Source organism: Dermochelys coriacea, chromosome 15, assembly GCF_009764565.3.
Source record: "Dermochelys coriacea isolate rDerCor1 chromosome 15, rDerCor1.pri.v4, whole genome shotgun sequence".
NCBI classification, from domain to species: domain Eukaryota; kingdom Metazoa; phylum Chordata; order Testudines; family Dermochelyidae; genus Dermochelys; species Dermochelys coriacea.
This window is the reverse complement of record NC_050082.1, coordinates 24607279-24628088: the sequence shown is the minus strand read 5'-3', so window position 1 is coordinate 24628088 and position 20810 is coordinate 24607279. Positions and strand designations below refer to the sequence as shown.

General features: G+C 42.1%; 1 protein-coding gene and 1 long non-coding RNA gene across 6 annotated transcripts in view; one reads left to right on the top strand and one right to left on the bottom strand.

Annotated features, from left to right (window-relative positions):
• The window catches only part of RILPL1 (Rab interacting lysosomal protein like 1), a 35531-nt gene extending 22306 nt beyond the window's left edge, over positions 1-13225 (bottom strand). For 2 of the 5 annotated variants that reach the window (XM_043498454.1, XM_038373885.2), the window contains exons 1-3: positions 12386-13225; positions 7853-8003; positions 257-375 (exon numbers count right to left, since the gene is read on the bottom strand). In XM_043498454.1, the coding sequence (XP_043354389.1) occupies positions 257-375; positions 7853-8003; positions 12386-12685 (570 nt within the window). In that variant the 5' untranslated portion in view covers positions 12686-13225. Of the gene's footprint in view, positions 1-256; positions 376-1740; positions 2157-7852; positions 8004-12385 lie in introns of those variants that run through there. The other 3 variants (XM_043498453.1, XM_038373887.2, XM_043498455.1) reach the window with 3 other exon arrangements.
• Positions 372-7868, top strand: LOC119843908. Its single transcript, XR_006275943.1, has 3 exons — positions 372-627; positions 4869-5048; positions 7700-7868. It is a non-coding gene; the product is annotated as an uncharacterized LOC119843908 (long non-coding RNA).
• Positions 13226-20810: the final 7585 nt, after the last annotated feature.

The following is a 20810-nucleotide window of genomic DNA, read 5'->3' as shown; positions in this document are numbered from 1 at the left end:
TGAAAAATCTGCTCCCTTATCATTCTTGGTTTCCAGTCATGCCCACAATGTGCGAGGTTCTTTCCAGATACAGAAGAGGGTTTGGTGCCTGCCCTGAAGAGCTCACAATCTTTTTACCTCTTCTACAGATACACAGAGGACTTGACTCTTCAGGGATAACGATCTGGCCTTCACAAGCACTAAATTAATTTAAAACTTGTCATAAACATCTGTGTGGTTCCTTCAAGGTGTGGGGGGAAGAGGAAGAAACACTTACTGCCTCCACATCCTCATTTTTAAGTCCCAGTTCCCGGTCCTTGGCTCTGATCTCATCCCTTTGTTTATCTACCACTTCCTTCAGCTTCTTCATCACTTGCCTCTCCCTCTCGGACATTCCTGGTTTAAAGAAAACAAAACAAAGAAAATAAACCGAGACTGATCATGACATTTGGGAAAGACACTGGACGTAGTCTGATTCAGCCAGCAAAGGGGGAGAGATTGTTGGTTAAATACCTTGGATAAAGAAAGAATGGTTATTTAGCTAATACACTGGATTCACAGATGATAGGAAAACAGGCTATGCAGTTTACAGGGTATACCACAACACTGAAAGTGAGGAATATGCTTCTGATATATTTATAAGCAAATGTATGTAATACCATTATTGTGCTTCTATAGGATATATCCAGTGGTGATATTTATATACTGGTCCAATGGATGAATGATGTGTAATCTAATTAGCACTCCCTACAAAGTTTTCTATTTAATGAAGAAAAAGGTTCTCTCTCTGGAGACAGATGGTATTTTGCATTACCAAGATCTAGTCTGATTTTATACGCATATCACTATACTGGGGCCTGAACTAACATTCTGCATCTCCATTTCTAGTTTCCTAGATCGCGCTGTCCAAAGTCAGAGCAAATTTAACAGGAGTTTAACCCGAATTAGGATCATTCCATATATGTTTTTTTTCCCATTCTAACTTCCTCTCTCATTCCATTGTAGTGATTCAGATTTAAAATAATTACACTTTACCGGGGGGGAGGGAGGGAATTTCCTTGTAAAGCCTGTTTGAAGTGTTGTCAAAAATCTCTCCATCAATACTGTTTAAAAGATTAACAGGGGATTAAATTAACCTGTAGTTTGACCAACAATTCATTAGGATAATACCAAAATCACAAAACTGGAAACTCTCTCCCATTAACCACCAGTATGGAGAGAAGGTAGAGCACCCAAGAACTGCAGTTGTGGGCAGTATAGCAACAAAGAACAATACCATGTTGTCCTGCTAATGTAACCAGGTAATGTTTAAAATGGTGAGATTATAAATTCATTGCAATTACTTCACAGCTAATAATCATTCTACAGAGACCTATAGTTTGATATTCTTAACAGATCAAGTAAGATAACTTAACTGTATCTAATATAGATACATAATTCTGTGCCAATGAAAGGGTGGCCTGGAGCTAACAGGCTATCAACAAGGCCACTAGAGATGCCTTGGCCAGAGTGCAATTTAGTGATTAAAGCAGGAATCTGGGATTCAGAATCCAGGGTTCTTTGCCTAGTCCTGCCACTGACTGGTAGTGTGACCTTAAGCAAGGCACTTGATCTCTCTGTTCCTTAGCCTTCCCCTCTATTAATTAGGGATAATAGTTTACTTACCACAATGGGGTAATTATGAGGCTAAATTCAAAGCCCTTTTTAAACACACTTTGGCAATTCTCAGCTGCAATGTGCTGTATAAGCAGATTTACCCACCTTGGGTTTGCAGTGTCTGTTCTTTGCTCTGTATCATGAGCTGACTCATTCCTTACTGGTTTTTCTTTTGTCACTTGGGGTGTGGATAGATCCCAATCCCAGGTGATACAAACTCCCTCACCCCAACTCAGAGTAGAACCCTTTTAAGAGTCCTGCCCTCAAGAGCACTGATGTTAACAGTGCACAGAGAGCAAGCAAGACAAATAGGTGGGAGAGAGTGAATAATTCCACACCCCTGCAGGGAGCCTGCCTTTGAGTGCCAGTTTTTCTACAGCTTGCAATTTGGAACAGGTGCAGGTTCCTAATGAGTTGCAAAAGCACATGACTGCAGAGGGGGAAAGTAGTAATTCCCATCTTCCACTGCAAAGGAAGTCAGGGAACTACCTGAGCTATGCAAAAGCAGAAGAAAGGGAATCTCTACTAGGGTGTTGAAGAGAGGAGTGGTATACAGGAAAAGCTGTTGTTTTGGAGGGTGTGTTACTGTCAAAATCTATGAAGCCTCTGGAGTGATTCAGATGTTGTTTGAGCATTGGCCTGCTAAACCCAGGGTTGTGAGTTCAATCCTAGAGGGGGCCATTTAGGGATCTGGGGCAAAAACTGGGGATTGGTCCTGCTTTGAGCAGGGGGTTGGACTAGATGACCTCCTGAGGTCCCTTCCAAGCCTGATACTCTATGTTCCTGGTGAGCTTATTTGTCTTGTATTTATTTCTCAGCAAACTGCTTAAACTTGCCAGCCCTACTTCTGGGGCCTGATTCTCTGTCTCTCTCTCCAGTCTCTACTCCTGTGCAAGAGACCAATGATTCTCATTCGTTTCAGTGGGTGTTACTGGTATCCTGTGGGGAAGAGAAATGGGCTCCTGGACTACAAACTGGTTTCCTTTTCATTATGTCTGCATTCTCCTGTTCAAGCACATACCTGGGAAACTAGGATGCTGTGATCCTATTCCCAGTGCTGCTGTTGACTCACTGTACGATCTTGGGCAAGTTTACTGCACCTTTGTGTTTCTGTTTCCCGATTTGTAAGACAGGAATGGTAATACAATGGACCCCTGCTCTTACAAAGGAGCGAGAGTTCCGTTACAAATGAGTATGTGAACAAGCCAGCATAGCTGAGTGCTGTGTGCCTTTACACAGGTATCTTGTCAACAGTAGTTCCATTTTTATGGATAATGCTTCATCGCCTGCTAGCAAATATCAATATGGCTCTGTGTGGGCACTGGGACCCACCCATGCGGAGCCAGTTGCAAGATCAGGGCCTAAAACACCTGCCCTTAAAAACTTTCCTTCAAAGTACAGAAGGACTAGCTGTTCTAAAAAGTATGCGGATTAGCAAGTTTCTCCCAAACCTAACTCATGAGGAAAGTGTTTTGAGATTCATAGCTAGCAGGTGCTATTTAAGGAGTAAAGTCTCATTCTAATGTTCAGTTAACTCTTTCTCCCCTCCACTCTTGTTTTCCTCTTTAACTCTTGGTGAATATTGAAGATTTCAAATGTATACACAGATCACTGGGCTTTTTTCCGGGACAAGGGTGGGTGGGGATGTTTTTGTTCCCCAATCATTTTGCTCCTCTACATTTTCTTAAACATGCAATGCATGCACTAAGTGTGAAATAATTAATCCTAAATGATTCAAAGTCATGTATCTGCAAGATCTTAAAATGGCACACCCAGCTGGTTTCCCTAAGCACATCCCATCAGCAATTTCCTCTGGATCGGCTTGGTCAATGCATTGTTTCATGGGATGGTAAGAAAGCAAGCAGTTTAAAAAAAATTTTGACTGTTTATGGTCAGGGACTCTCTCTACTGATGCATTTGTAGAGCAGGACACAGGGCCCACAATATAAATACTTAATTTAAATATAATGTTTGCCCCTACATTTGCAAGAGGATTTTAATAGGAATTGAGTTTTCATCAAAGGGATTAAGGATCATGGAAATTAAAGATGTGGGACAAGGCTTATGAGATCGTTGAGGATGTCTCCATGCAAGTGCAGGCTACAGTCTCCAAGAAGTTGTTGTCTGATGTTACAATCTGACACTTGAAGTAAGATTAAAGATCCAAATATGGGGTAGGACAGGTTCTAGGATAAGCAGACACAAAATCTCATCTCCTCCCTGGCGATTGTAGGCTCTGATCCTGAGAGCTACAGGGCAGCTCTCAACTCACATTGCCTTACTAGACTGAGCTGAGGTTGCTCTGCACATTCCAGGATTTGGCCCATAGGCCATATCTCTAGGCAGAAGAGTTAACTTGACTCAGTAATGCTTTCTTTAAGACGCTAGATTGTCTCTTACCTGAAACTGGCCTCAGTAATGGAACCAAACCAAGTCTGATTCAGGATCTGATGAGAAGTGGAGAGTAACTGGGTGTCTTTAGAACACATACGTGAGAGGTTTTTGTGATTCTTGTTTGTTGGGATCTCCTGCTTATTGTACCCATCACAATGCTGATCCTACCTGAGATGGCAGGATGTGTGACCTCCTGTCATGGTATCTGTGCTGTTCTATAAGCTGAGAAGTGTATCTCTATGCCCTCTCTGACATGCCTTGGGCCAGCTCCTTGGATCAGTCGGGGTTACACCAGGGATATATTCTGTTCAGTCACTGGCATTACACAAGGTATTAATTTGGTCTCATGAGTAGGAGTGACATTTTTAACATTGCAGCTGCAGCCCAAGATCCTGCTGTATTTACTTCGAATTCTGTTTTCTCCCACACAATTTTCATATTAACCTTGCTCTGCTTCTTGAAGGCCTCTGCTCAACTCCCAAAGACCAGGGGCTCACACTCACTGCTGTTCTGTCCTGCATACCTTAAGGATGAGTTGCTACAGGCCATTCTTCAAGCTAAAAGAGCTGCCTTATGAAACAAGGCCACTAGAAGTATTTCATTAGGTTGCCCTTTAATTGTGTGACCACTGCAAGTGTGTTTATTCAAAGTACAGAAGTCCTTGCTCCAAAGGACTCCAGTCTATATAGATGCAGAGTACTGGCTAAACATTCATATACATAGGTTCACATGTCTACCTTTCTGTTGCTGCTGAATATTTCCTTTAAATACACTCGGTACATGGGGTTGGGTTATTATTAATACTGCATTTGTCATAGATTCTGTGATTTTTTTCCTAGAATATCCATGATGCTGAGACAATGGGAGTTCTGCAGGTGCTGTGACAGTTGATGACAACTTGAACCAATTTCCCTGAGAAACTTGAGAGCTGCCTCTATAAAACCTGAGCTGTGTGGGAGACTGAGATGCATCAGGAATGCTCAGAATTAGGGCTACTGGTTTCTCATGTGGTTCCAGGGGTGGGGAATCAAATTCTATGATTTCTTTGGGTTTGGAGGGTAGCAGAGCTCAGACAGCTAGGTTGAGACCCACTGCAGTTCCTACTGCCTTTGCTGAGAGAGGGGGTTTGATCCTCTTCACATTGAAGTCCCTGGGAAAAATCCCATTGACTTCCATGGTGCAGAATCAGTCTCAGAAATAGGAAAGCAGCATTGGAGAAGGGATGGCAGCCTCTCTCTTCTGCCTGTCACCCTACACAGCAGCTGCAGAGAGGAACCCTGCTTGTCAGGATAGGGGTTCGGGACTACTATAAAGTGGCTTTAAGCCGTTGTTGTTGCAAAGGAAATGCTGATTTTGATGACAATACTGCAAGCTGTCACGTTTGCCAATTTTATTTACTATAAGTATGTGGTTTTAAATATTTGATTTAACCCTTTTATTCTCTCCTTCCATGAGTGACTGTGACTTCAAATAACCATTACTGATATTTATGTGGCACCTAGGAGATCCGCTCCTGGGCCAGGATACCCATGTGCTACAGGTTATGCATCACCAATCAAAGAATCAGTTCTTGCCCCAAAGAGCTTACCATCTAACTATATGACAAGAGAAGACAGATGCAGCCAGAATAGAGCAAGGAAACAGTGACACAGTATTGGGCAGTGGTCTCAATATCAGCAACCACAAGCTCTCATTATCACTGAAAGACCTCATAGAAGAATTGTTTTCGGGGGGAGGAGGGGATATGAATGCAGTGTGGGTTCAGGAGTTCCAAGTGTAGTTAACTGAGGCTACATACATTCAGATACTACAGTCATTGGTGGGGATTGAACCAGAGCTCTTAATACCAAAGCCACAGGCCTCTGCCACTCAAGCTAGTAGTTATCTGCTGATTAAGCAGCTGACTGTTAGTCCCTGAGGCCAGCCACTAGGAGACATGATCACGCCTACTAAGTAATGCTAGGGTGTAAAGATTAGAACGTGATTACAACTGCATGAACTGAGCTTTGGGACTTGGAAAGCTGCATTCAGCACCTCGCTGTGTGTCTGGTTTTTTTTTTTTCTACTCTGTCAATCAGTTGCCCTTAAAATCAAGCATCTTTTTCAGTGTTTCCTATCAGAACAAATTAAAACTTTAATATGATATGCAGTCCAGTCCTGGTCCCATTTGATAACAAGCAAAATTCTCCAGTGGGAATAGGCATCAGTAACTCCTGATGTCAGACTTAAGGGATTCCCAGTTAGGATCATTGTGAATCTATCAGTTTGAGTCAAATTCTGCTCTCACTGAAATAAATTAGATGTTGGCCCTTAAAGTATTTGTGTTCTCGTAGTTTTTTCTGTCTCTCTACCACACAAAGTAAAAAATAACAGCCAAGCAGGTGCCAGACATGCTTTTCAATATCTAAATTCAAGAGTTATTACTGTATTTAAATACAAGCATGCAAACTACACTGAGCTGGGTCACCCATTGACATGTTTTTTCTAAGTTTTTTTTTTTACAGTCTATGACTCCTCTTTATTTATTTGGTATTCTGACACTTTTCATGGAATCAATAGTCCATTAAATTCTAAGGAAATTGTGAAAATTAGCTCAAATACAGCCTGTTAAATTGGAAGAGCTGCATTTATTTTAAAGAAATAGTGATCTTGAGAGGGTAAGATATCCTTCTTTGTAATATGCCATTAACACTCTCTGCAGATCAAGTACAATGATACTCAAGTCTAAGGGCTGAATTTAACACTGGTGAAGCAGGTGCATTGCGGAGGCAAAGGGTTAAGTGCCATTAGTCACTAGTAAGTGTCTGGCTTTTTTAAGGTCTCTAGATAAAGTGCTGTTACTTTTAAAAAATATTTTTAAATGAGCTGGTTGTTTACTCTGATCTTTGATCTGAGCAGTTATACTAACAGGCTGTGATCCTGCAGGGGGATGTCTGTGCCTGTGACCCAGTGAAGTCACCATGGTTCCAGATGGGCACTAGCATCTGTCCACACAGAACCAATTGCAGTATTGGATTGTGGTTCAGGACCATGATCAGCTAATCAGATTTCTGCCCATTTAATACTATGTGAGTCAAAACCTCCCAGCTAGCCTTAGAACTTGAGAACTGAGATGAAACAAGTGCTTAAAGTTACTGGCTCTCTCTCCTTGGTGCTTACGCACTGTCCTGATTATAAATTTAGCCTCTCTCCCAAAATAAAACTCATTATGAGGCCTGAATTAGTGTTTAATTCCTTCCTGTAACCACTTCCCCCTCTTTGTGCAATTTATTAAGATGGTTTCTGAAGTTCTGGCAAGACATCTGAGACCACATGGTGATTTTTCAAAATATGAATTCCCCCACCCCTGAACACTGCATGTTGTGGATTAATTAGTATTCTGACAATTCAGCAGAAGGGAGCCTGAATAATTGCTTTACGACCAATTATGCTGAACTAAATGCCCAAGTGTGAATGCTGATTTGTATATTTCCACACTATCCTACATATACAATTAATAAGTAGTTAGATCTATCTGTATTAAAAAAAACTCATTAAAGGAAATTTTTAACAGGTTGCTATCCTCAAAAAATCTTATGTTAAACCAAAAGAAAACTAGGTTTTGCTTTTTAAAATTGTTTCTCATCCAAACAAGTGAATAACTCTGTTCCAATCTTTATTTTGTTTCCAGAATTTATTCACAGCTTTTGTATCCCGATAAAACAGACCTGCAACGATCTACAGGAACAAGCTGAAATGTACAATCAAGACACTTTGATCAGGGATGACTTTTAAAAAAAACAACCCAAAGATACCATCACTGAATTTCAAATGTTAAACTTGCCTTCATGTTTCTGAAATTCCTCTTCTGTGAAATTGATGTCTTTGTGTGACAGGTTTGTCATCAGTTGTTTGTTCTCTTCCTGAAGCTGAGCAATTTGGGTAAGAAGATCCTGTGCTTCCCCTCTCCATACATCCTCCACCAGTTCTAATTCCTAAAGTAAAGCCGGATCATGACAGAACATTAATGCTGTAATATATAAAATCAATAGCCTTTGCCCAAAACTATTTGGAGAATACACTAGCAATTCTCCTCTAAAGCTATCCTTTTATAATAATACTCTGAACTTCTAGCCGAGGACCTCAATTATTACTCCCCTTTCACAGACAGCCACATCATCTCTGTATGGCTCAGTTGTCTTTCTCAAGGTCACACCAGAAGTCCATATAAGAGGCACGAATTGAGCCCAGGTCCCCTGAGTTCTAGGCAGCAGATTTAAAGTGTAGTATAAACACACAGCTCACAATACTTGTGAGGTCAGTCAGTGGCAGAGATGGACATGCTATTTTTTTTATTTTTTAAAAAGCACAATGTTCCATAACTGTACAGTTTAGATTCATGATGGTGCCATGTATGATTCTGTAGAATATAGAGGGTTTTTTTCATGTTGGAACCCAGAGCTCCTGATACTCAGGCTTGTTTTAACTATTAGCTTATGCTTGCTTTTTCTTATTCTAATATACTGTAATCACATTTTGCAGTGTCAACTATACAGAGAACAGCAAAACTATTCAAAATAGCAACTACCTTTATTCAGATCACATTGTTTCAAGAGCAGCTGTTACCAATTCCAGGACAGGTCAAATCAGGATACTATGTATAAAGACCTCCTGGAATAGTGGAGACCGTATTTATATCTTTATTTTGAAAGCTTCATCCCAAATATCAATATTTCTCATTGTGGGCAATCTATGCTCCATTTTAATGTATGTGCTGTGATTAACAAGAAAGCCATGCTCAGAACACGGAATCCTAGGCTGAGCTACTTGCTAATTTTTCCACATGTAATTCTACGGGAGCGTGTTGTAACTATGTGAAACTTCAAAATCAAAGCACATTTCTAACACAGGGCTACAGTTAACTTAGCTGAAAATAAACCATGATAGATAGGCTTGGCAGAATTAATTTTTTAAATAATTTTGATGGATAATATCAATTTTTAAGCAATTATTTTAAATTTTTATAAATTTAAATGTTCACAGTTGTGCAAAACTATGGGTTTAAAAAAATCAGGAAAAATGCTTAAGTTTTAAATTTTCAAAGTGTGGGAACTTATGGGGGGGGTCAGATAAGGGAGAGTTCAGACAATAATTATTTAGTAACAGTAGACTTTGAGATTCAAAAAGTTAGTTTTATAACTGTTAAAATACAAATTGTCAACAACACATGTCAAAATATATAAAGTAAATATCCTTAAATCAAACTCTAAGAAGTTCTCAACAAGCATTTTCCTTACTTTGCTTGTCTATAAGTTTTGATTATTATTGATGGAAATATTTTTTGTCCGTTTGTGTGTGTGCCGTGAAATCAATGTTTATCAATAAAAATCAAATCCTTCCATCCCCTAATGATAGATCTAAATAAAAACTCTTTATTACAAAATTAGAAGACTATCTTGGCATAAGAACACCTGGGTATAAACTAGCCATGAACAAATTTAGGCTGTAAATTAGAAGAATGTTTCTAAGCATAAAAAGAATGAGGTTCTAAAAGAGCCTTCCATTGGAAGTTGTGGGGACAAATAACCTGAATCGTTTTAAGGAGAAACTTAATAACTTATGATGGATTTTATAATGGGGATGCCGGAGACAGCAGGGGATTGGATCTGATGGCCGAGGAAGTCCCTCCTAGTTCTATGTCCCTATGAAACCACACTGCCATCCATTTTCAGGCCCAATTACACAGTCATTTTAGTCCAAAATTCAGCCTCATGTAGTTGTTTCTTTATAGTTTCCAAGAACGTGTTTGGTGCTTCACAGAATAGACAGAGATGGAATGATCTCTGTTGGGGGCTGAACTGTTGGAGGACCACAGGGGAATGACAAACTGATTCCCATGTTACAGATATTAATGTGTATTACCATTCTCTCTACCCTGAAATATTTATGTCTATGGGAAAAACTTACATTTGTGCTTAAACTTTTTGCCAGACACAAAGTATGCAGAGATCCCACACACTGTGTAGCCCCTAGAATGACATGTGATGATCACATATATAGGTAAACTTTTCTTTTTTAAAAACATGCACTGACTTTTAGGAGTGTCCACACTGAATATCAACTAATATTAAAGTTTCTGGTGCTGCTACCCACTATTGCATTCTCTTGTATAGGTAGCATTCTCTTTTAATAGTGAAAAAGTGATTTTTACTGCCTCAATATTTGATGGCCCCTGTAAAATAAGTTGGTGAGTCTCAAATCATAGTAGTTTTTACCAGACAGGTGCTCAGTTCACAAAAATGCCATGAGAGCTAGATGTCAAGGGATACAGTCCGATTCTAGCAGAGGGACCAAGGATTGAAGAGGGCTGGAGAATGAGTTACCTGCTCATTCAGAGATAATTCTCTAGATCAGGTGGGGGGCAAGGAAAGGGGAGTGGGAAGAGAATCTGCTCCTGCCCTTGTTGTGTCTGCTGTGTGGATCAAAAGAGATGATATCACTCTCTAGGGATTTACCAGTACTTTTTTTTCTCCTTCACTTCTAAAGGCACTATTGCACACAATTCCTATCTGTAAAATGTTAGTTGAGAAGTCTCTAGCCCAGCACTGGGCTTTTTAATATATTTAGCTAAATTTCTACCTGATATCTTTGCAGGGTTTGAGGAAGTTTTGTATTTAAATATTTTAAATTTAAAGTTTTGTATTCAATATATGTGTTGAGTTTGTGGGGTTAGCTTTCAGAAATTCTATAAATATCTTTATTTTGTATCTGTGTCAGCAACTAGCAATACAAGACACGAATGAAGACACGGGAGTGAGTTTGCTAAAAGAAGCAATTGCTATCCAAATCACAGTTATTTGGATAGTTTTCGAAATAAACCCGATCACTTCTAGTACAATAATCAAAGCAGCTCATGCTGACCTGCTACCACATTAGGGTAACAGGGTTTGAGAAAGGATGTCTGTCTCTGGCATCCAGGTGAGCAGGAGTGGGAGCACTATATTGGTAGCAGATTAGTCCAAATATTGCATTGCTCCTCAGAGAGGCCACACCATTTTCAGATCTGGGAGAGGTGGACCTAGGCCCACCAAATATTAAAGGCCCACACCCTCAGCTAAGCCTGAGGAACCACTAAGTGCAGGCTACAAGTGAGTGAGTGTGTGGGACAATGAAGGAAAAACAGGGATGGAAGTGAGGTCAAAGGTTGAAAATCAGTGGACGAGAAGAGGACACTGAACAGAGGACCCCAGACAGCGCCCACTGCTCCTCAAAGGTGTCTTAAGGGTATGTCTACAATGCAATTAAAAACCTGTGGCTGGCTTGAGCCAGCTGACTCGGACTCGGCAAGGCTCAGGCTAAGGAGCTGCTTAATTGCAGTGTAGAGGTACTGGCTCGGGCTGCAGCCTGGGCGCTAGAACCGTGCAAGGTGGCAGGCTCCAAGCTCGAGCTGGACTTTCTCCACTGCAATTAAACAGCCCCTTAGCCCAAGCCCCATGAGCTCCAGTCAGCAGGCACGGGCCAGCTGCAGGTGTCTAACTGCAGTGTAGCCATACCCTAAGGAGTCACTGGACAGCACACAGAGGGAACGGAAATAGGCCCCACAGTCCCAGAGCACCCCCCTGTCCAGCTTCCTTCTCCTGGACAGATAGATGGCCAGCCCCAGAGCCGCCCTAGTGGACCGAGCAGGAGTCTGGCAGCCAGACCCGCTGAAGTTCTGCTCAGCTCTGGCTTTCAACCTCTTGGTCTTTCCCAGTCGGGCAAAGGAGCAGGCTATTTACCCGCCCCAGGGCATGGTCCTCTGAGTTCCCACGGAGCGCTGCGGCTCCAGCCGCCTTCTCTGGCCCGGGATTCTGCTCGGCTCCCGGGAGGGCCGCTGCCTGCAGGGCGAGGCGGGCTAAGCAGGAGGCGAGGGGACATGGGCGGCGGATCTCCCCGGGGAAAAGTCCCTACGTGAAGCGCTTTGTGTCTGCCTCACCCCCGCTCCCCGGCACTCAGAGCCCGGCCCTTTCCCACCGCCACCCCCATTTCCTCTGGCTCCCCGGGCGGGGGCCTGCAGCGCCCGGACCCGCCCCCCGGCCCGGCGGCTCCTCTGGCTCTTTGTGTGCGAATCCGCCCAGCGCAGCAAGTCTCCAGCGGCGGGAAGTCCCAGGCTCGGGCGGCAGCCAGGGGCAGGACTTAGGGGGCGGCAGCCCCGCCCCAGACCGGGCGCTGGGTCCCTCCAGGAGTTTGCGGAGGAGTTTTAGCACTCCCCCCCCCCCGCAGGCAAAGCGGGCGGGACAAGTTTAGCATTGCGGGGCCCCCCTTTCCGTTGTGAATGCACAAGAGCCCCCCCTTTCCGTTGTGAATGCACAAGAGCCCCCCCCGCAAATCCCCCCACCTTCTGGTGCTTCTTCTCCTTCTCGATCCGGTCCATCCTCTCCAGCCGGAGCCGATCCAGCTCCAGCCGCAGCTCCTCCATTTCGGGGTGGATGTGATTGCGGCTCACCAGCACCTCCAGGATCTCCAGCACCCGCACCACCTTGGGCATGAGGCGGGCGATGGCCTCGCAGCCGTGCTGGTCAATGACCCGCTCGAACTCCTGCCCCACCAGCGAGGCGATGTCGTACACGTCCATGACCGTCAGCTCCGCCACGTTCTTCTCCAGGGCCGAGCAGGAGACACCCCCACCCCCGTCCATGGCTCGCCCGTTCCTGCGGCGCCCGGGAGTCCCTCATAGGCCGCCGGCCCCCAGCGCTGGAGCCGCCGGCCCTTCCCCAGCAGCAACTTGCCAACTTCTGCCGGGTGCTTCGCCGTTAAGCGGGGCTGCTGCAGGCGCCGCGCTGGCCTGGCATTTGGGTCGGAACAGCTGGAGCCAGAGAGCTCCCCTGCCAATCCCACCCCGCTGCCTGCCTCCTCCTCTCCAGCCTGCTCGGTGCCAATAACACGAGCCTGTCACCGTGCGAGGAGGAGGACACCACGCATGCCTGCTGCCTTCCCAGTTGGGATAGCAGGAGTTGGGGATGCGAGATTTGGGGAGCACGTGATGCAGCAGACTGCTTTTTTTCCCCTTCTTCTTCTTCTTCTTCTTCCCCGCTCTAGGAAATTCTTCCTGCGTGTTTGAGGCTCACCAGTGTCTTCCTGCTGGTCGATCTTGGGTTTACACTTCTCCACACCAGCCTCTCAAACCACGGCAGCCGCACTGAAAATCAGTGTGGTACATCAGACAGCGTGTCTGTGTGAAGTGAAAGTATTGATCCCGGGGGGGGAGAAGCTGGAGAAATATCATGTCAACAGTAAAAGTTCACTTAAAACTGTTAGCTTCATATCTCTCCGCTATTATTTGTCCTGGATAAATATTGTTCAGATTTACATATTCTTGATTTAATTTCCCCCTCTCCTCAAGAGCAGGTATGATTTCATCAGTGTGACAAGGTTTGTCTGTTGCCACAATTGTTTGCTCTACAGCAAACAAAGAAAATAGCTACATCAAAATACATAATACAGTTTTATTATGCTGATGTAACAAATAATTACTTAGTATAAAATTATAGTGTGATAGCATGTTACTTAGGATACAAAAACAACAGAGATTTTTAAATCTGTGTTGGATTAAAAAGATTTAATATTTTATTAATATCTAGCTCATATTTTTTCTCATAAGTGGATCTCAAAGCACCTTAAAAAGGAGGCAGGAAAAGTTTTGAGAATTCTTTCTTAAGTGAATAGAAAATTTTTAAACATGACCTTTAAAAGTGTTTTGCAGTGAGAACACAGGATCTGATCCGACAAACTAGTTACTACCATTATTAGAAGTCACTTTGTAGTTAGTGGCATTACCTAGGATAGAAAACATCTGAGTCCCATCCTGTAAACATGAAAGTCAGTTTTCAGAGTAGCAGCCGTGTTAGTCTGTATTCGCAAAAAGAAAAGGAGTACCGGTGGCACCTTAGAGACTAACACATTTATTAGAGCATAAGCTTTCGTGAGCTACAGCTCATCCGATGCATCCGATGAAGTGAGCTGTAGCTCACGAAAGCTTATGCTCTAATAAATTTGTTAGTCTCTAAGGTGCCACCGGTACTCCTTTTCTTTTTATGAAAGTCAGTGTGTCTACTCGTGTGTACAGGGTCCACAAGCACTGATCCAGTTGCGGGATTTGAATCCTAATATTGGAGTAAATTGATTTTGCTGGCTTAATTGTTCATTGTTTTTATTTTGGGGCCTGATCCTGCAAACACTATCAGGCATAATGTTCTAAGAAGTCTCATTGACATTGGTAGTAACTGTCTGGAGAATTGGACTCTGCTGTGGAAATAGAATTTTTATTAAATGTAAATAGTTTTTTATATAGTAAACTATGTATATGAATTAATTGCAGTTTAATAGTGGGGTTTTTTGCTTATGCTCATAAATGTATATAATTTATTATTTATATGTAACACAAAAGTGTATTAGATACTTTGCAGATAAATAAAAAAATCACATCTGTCCTGAAGTGATTAGTTTAGACCTTTATCCTGCAATCCAATCCATGCACTGCAAGATCAGGGCCCTAATTTTAGACAATGAATGACAGCAACAAACAATGGGATTGGAATAAGGGGGGAAGTTACAATAAATAAATTAATAAAGACATGATTTACTGATAATATCTTATATACTGTGATTTTGGACCTGATCCTGCATTTCTTTCATACACACAAAATGTCCATTGACATGAGTGGGATCTCTGAATGCACAGAAGCATTGCAACATTGGGCTGAGTGTGCAGTGAAACTGATTCACTTCAGCTGTCAGGATCACATTACATTCCATCATAAGTGGTAAAATTACTAATGTCCCCATATTGGCCAGGAGCAGGAGGCATTTGTGTTCATTTAATTGTGTGGATCTATGGGTAAAGAAAGCAGTCCAAATGTATTTGGGTTGAACGCTCTACTTCCCTGCTTAGCATTAGTCACAAAGCATCCAGGTTATCCAGTAAAAATTGACTTTCATACTTTTTGTTAACTAGCTTTTTAGTGGCAAAAATGTTCCAGTGTAGAAGGGATGAGTGAATAACAGCAAAGTCATCACTTCATGGAAAACATGGCCTAAGGGGGCATGAAAAGCTATGGGAGTATAATGAGAATACCTGAAAGGCCACACCAGGGCACCTTAGAGGAACAAATGTGCTGTGAACTGAATATCTTGTCTGGGTTAAATAAAGATAAAAAAAGAATCCACGTAACCACAGAGTCAATCATGAAAAATTGCCCAGCCTTACATACAAATGTGGAGGGGGAAAAAAAGAATAATAAACTGGATAGGATAGCAAAAACCAAGACTAGATACAGCTGTAGGGAGATAGCTGTAAAGGGAAGTACAGTAGAACATCACTAATTCACCCTAATGATTGGAAGACACAGTGTAAATTCGAGCCTGGCCAAAGTCCATTGAAGCCAATGGGATTTTTTTCATTGAATTCAATGGACTTTTGATCAGGCCCTTAGGGCAAAGGGGCCTGATCCTTTGAAGAGCTGGGTGTTCCCTTTCACTGGAAGTTGAAGGTGTCTAGCATACTGCAGGATTGGACCCTTAGGTCCTGATCCTGCAGGTGCATAAGCGTTGGCAGGATCAGACTATTAGCAAACAAACTAAAAAAAGCAAGGTTTATCTCATCACAAAATGCATCATGTGACTTCATTTTAATTATTTGATACCTCATAAGTAGGATTGCCAACTTTGTAATGGCACAAAACCAAACACCCCTGCCCTGCCCCACCCCTGCTTGCTCCATCACCCCTCCCTCCACCACTTGCTCTCCCTCCCCTCACTTACTTTCACTGGGCTGGGGCAGGGGGTTAGGGTGTGTGGGGGGTGAGGACTCCGGCTGGGGGCTCTGGGATGGGGTTGGGGATAAGGGGTTTGAGGTGCAGGAGGGGGCTCAGGGAAGGTGTTGGGGGGATGGGCTCTGGAAGGGAGTTTGGGTGCAGGAGGGGACTTCAGACTGGGGCAGGAGGTTGGGGTATGGGAGGGGGTTCAGGATGCAGGGCCCTGGTGGCATATACCGCAGCTCCCAAGAAGCGGCCGCCAAGTCCCTGCAGTCCTTAGGCTCATGGGTGGCCAGAGAGGTTCCGTGCACTGCCCTTGTGCCTGCAGATGCTGCCCAGGCAGCTCCCATTGGTCGCAGTTCCTGACCAATGGGAGCTGCGGAGCCGACACTACGAGCAGGGGCAGCGCGTGGAGCCTCCCTGGCTGCCCATGTGTCTAGGGGCCACAAGGACCTGGCGGCCGCTTCTGGGAGCCGCACGAAGATAGGGCAGGCAGGGAGCCTCCTGCTGCTGATCAGAGCAGCCAGGGTCCCTTTTTGACTGGGCATTCTGGTCGAAAACCGGATGCCTGGCAACTCTACTCAGAAGTGTACTTGTAAAGTTAGTGTCGTATTTTTTGTTACAAATTCTTAGGGATATGAGATCTTACTACAGGGATGCTTCTGCTATTAAACCTTTACTGAAAAGTGGGAAGAAAATGTTATTTTGTGACTTATAAAATGTGTGGATTAACTGTTTTGGTTTCTTACACTTGACTAATTCAAATGAACTATCAGTTTCAATTTATTTTGGAGTCTTCATCTTAAGTACCCTGCTTTTAATTGAAAAGCTATTTCAGCTCTTACTATAAAAGCATGTAAAATATGATTGAAAACATCTCCCCTGCTATTCTGCTAATAAGTGAAAGATCTCTAAATGTTTGGCTCCATTTATTTTGTCCATTATGAAGCATCATCCATACATTGTGGTTTGGGACTTAATCAAAATAAGCAACCTGAGTGTTTAATCAAAATGTCCCATACTGCCAGTATCACAGTTTTAGTAAGATAAGCACTGCTAACAGTTGTTTTGTTTTGGGAAAAGATTTTATTTATTGATATTTTGAGTAATTAACAATAAGAAATTACAATTACATTGTCTTGACACAGATAGACCCATATCTTAATACAAAATTAACATTAACATTGTATATTTACCGTATCATGTTATACCATTAATATTTTCTTCCCGTCGTCCCAAACCTACTTAAACACAACCTTAGCATGGTTCATACGTATATGTGTAATCATTCCTATTACTTTTTTTTCGGGGGGGGAGCTGAATTTTTGGGAGGGGGGCAAGTCTCAAGAAAATACAAAGGAAAGCTAATGGAGGAAGGGGGAGGAGATGTAATTCAGTTATTATCCTCTGCGTATATTCTTCTTGACTATCCTCAAAATATAGGATTGTCTCTCTGTCAAAGCATATCAATGATTTAATTATTTCTATTGTTTTCCTGTACAAGGCATACTACTACTTTTATCTGGGTTTTTTTGAGAATTTGTCTGGGACTATTCTCACATAATTTAAACCTTCCTTTATAAGATATTCTGTTAATAGTTTTTCCAGTGATCTAAAGTAGCAATTGTTGCCCGTGTCCACAAATTTAAGGGTTTTTTTTTTGCTATAAAGAGCAAGAATAGGAGTAACTTCCTTATTCCTTGTTTGAATCATTTTAATGGTCCAACTCCCAATATACAATGTCTTTAAGTCCTGTTCAAGTTCTATCTGGTTTTTTTTATTTCTTTCAAGATGGTTTTCTAATTTGATTTTTTACTTTCCAACAGCTGCATATCATGTGTGTGAAAGAGGGTCTGGTTGTTTTGCATTTCGTACAAATACCTGGGGCAATACTATGTATTTTATTATATAGAGATGGAGAAATATACATTGTGTAAACTAAAAAGTACTGAATTTGCACTACTTGGTTAGTATTAGAGACAATATTTATCATCTGCATTATTTCATTCTATTATTTTACTGTTGTTTCAGATTTACTCTGCACTCCATGACAATAGCTTTATGTGATTTGTTCTTTAAAAACATAGTCATGAAACTATATATTCTAGACATAATCTTGATCGTTGAAATTTGAAGACCACATATACAATTGTAAAATACAGATAGTTTTGTCTGTTCCTTTCTTCTCTGAAAGTATTTTTAATAAATAAAAGATAAGCAATCTGTATAAACTCATATTGTGCATACTTTTCTTTTTTTAATATATCAGTTACATCTGTTTGTTTGAAGGGTTGTCCATGCCTAAATAAATCCTTCCATTCATCATAGTAATATTTGCCCCAACATCATTCAGCGGAGGTTTGAAAGCAAACTTTTTTTTTGTAATGTCGATATTACCAAGATCTGCTCTTTTTGTTTGGTTTTATGCCTCATGTATGCCAATCGGTAAGTGCACTTTTAAGTAGCAAGTGGTATTTCTGAGTGCCAGAATAATGGGATATGATCCAGCTGAGCACATAATTATATAATGAGATTGGGTTTGTCAGTGTCTGTTGCATCTGTATCCATGATATACTCTCAGTATTAGAGAGCCATTCCAGTACCTGTCTAATCTGTGCTTCCTTATAGTATCTCTTGAAGTTTCATAATGCCAGGCCTCCCATTTCAACTGGACATTCCAGCCATTCCATTTTGATTCTTGGATTCTGATTTGACCACAGGATCTCTGAATAAGTTTGTTTAATTTCTTGAAGATTTTTTTCAGAGATGTAAAGGGAATAATGGAAAAAGGATACAAGACCTGGGCAGGATATGAATTTTAAGTACATGAAATCTACCTATCAAAGTCTTTGGTAATAATACCCAACTTTCTAGGTCATTGTAAATAATTGTCGTTAATGGCTCAATATTTAATTTAAACAGCTCCCCCACTTTAGTGATACATTAATGCCTAAATATATAATGTCATTACCCACTGCTTTCCATGGGTATGTATCATTTATTGGGATCATATGAAGCCAAGGTGTAGTATTGCTGATGTAGAGTAGTTTAATCTGTATCCCAATTCCTGACCAAAACCTTCAACTATTTCTTTAATGCTGGCCTACTTTCATTTATGACTTGTAAAAAAAGCATAAGGTCATCCGTATATAATGAAACTTTGTTTTCTATTCCCAATACACTTATTCCCTGCATTTCTGCAGTGTCCCTGATCTTTTCTTCTAATGGTTCAATAATTAAATCAAATAATAAGGGTGGTAAAGCACACCCTTGTCTTGCTCCTCTTTATAATGGTATTGGCTCAGATTTTGTGATCTTTCCCCAAATACATGCTATAGGATTTTGGTAGATTATTTTAATCCACTTCTGAAAGTGTTCCCCAAAATCGTATGTCTCCAACATTCTAAATAAAGGCCACTGGGTCAGAAATGCAATTAAATGCATTTCAGAATTTATTCAGGGTAAGAAATATTATTAAAATAATCTTTTAAACTTTGGCAAGGCTAACCTTTGTAAATACCAGTAGGTACTTGAAACACATAATTAGATAAGATAAAGAACTATAGGGCATAATTTGTGAAGAAAGAAGTGGTTCAGGACTATTTAGAAAAGCTGGATGAGCACAAGTCCATGGGGCCGAATGCGCTGCATTCGAGAGTGCTAAAGGAGTTGGCGGATGTGATTGCAGAGCCATTGGCCGTTATCTTTGAAAACTCAGGGTGATCGGGGGAGGTCCCGGACGACTGGAAAAAGGCTAACGTAGTGCCCATCTTTAAAAAAGGGAAGAAGGAGGATCCTGGGAACTACAGGCCAGTCAGCCTCACCTCAGTCCCTGGAAAAATCATGGAGCAGGTCCTCAAGGAATCAATTCTGAAGCACTTAGAGGAGAGGAAAGTGATCAGGAACAGTCAGCATGGATTCACCAAGGGCAAGTCATGCCTGACTAATCTAATTGCCTTCTATGACGAGATAACTGGCTCTGTGGATGAGGGGAAAGCAGTGGACATGTTGTTCCTTGACTTTAGCAAAGCTTTTGACACAGTCTCCCACAGTATTCTTGCCAGCAAGTTAAAGAAGTATGGGCTGGATGAATGGGCTATAAGGTGGATAGAAAGCTGGCTAGATTGTCGGGCTCAACGGGTAGTGATGAATGACTCCATGTCTAGTTGGGCAGCCGGTATCAAGTGGAGTGCCCCAAGGGTTGGTCCTCGGGCCGGTTTTGTTCAATATCTTCATTAATGATCTGGAGGATGGTGTGGATTGCACCCTCAGCAAGTTTGCAGATGACACTAAACTGGGAGGAGAGATAGATATGCTGGAGGGTAGGGATAGGATCAGAGGGCCCTAGACAAATTAGAGGCTTGGGCCAAAAGAAATCTGATGAGGTTCAACAAGAAGAAGTGCAGAGTCCTGCCTTTAGGACAGAAGACTCCCATGCACTGCTACAGACTAGGGACCAAATGGCTAGGCAGCAGTTCTGCAGAAAAGAACCAAGGGGTTACAGTGGACGAAAAGCTGGATATGAGTCAATAGTGTGCCGTTGTTGCCAAGAAGGCCAATGGCATTTTGGGATGTATAAGTGGCGGCATTGCCAGCAGATCGAGAGACGTGATCTTTCCCCTTTATTCAACATTGGTGAGGCCTCATCTGGAGTAGTGTGTCCAGTTTTGGGCCCCACACTACAAGAAGGATGTGGAAAAATTGGAAAACGTCCAGTGGAGGGCAACAAAAATGATTAGGGGACTGGAACACATGACTTATGAGGAGAGGCTGAGGGAACTGGGATTGTTTAGTCTGTGGAAGAGAAGAATGAGGGGGGATTTGATAGCTGCTTTCAACTACCTGAAAGGGGGTTCCAAAGAGGATGGATCTAGACTGTTCTCAGTGGTAGCAGATGACAGAATGAGGAGTAATGGTCTCAAGTTGCAGTGGGGGAGGTTTAGGTTGGATATTAGGAAAAACTTTTTCATTAGAAGGGTGGCGAAACACTGGAATGCATTATCTAGGGAG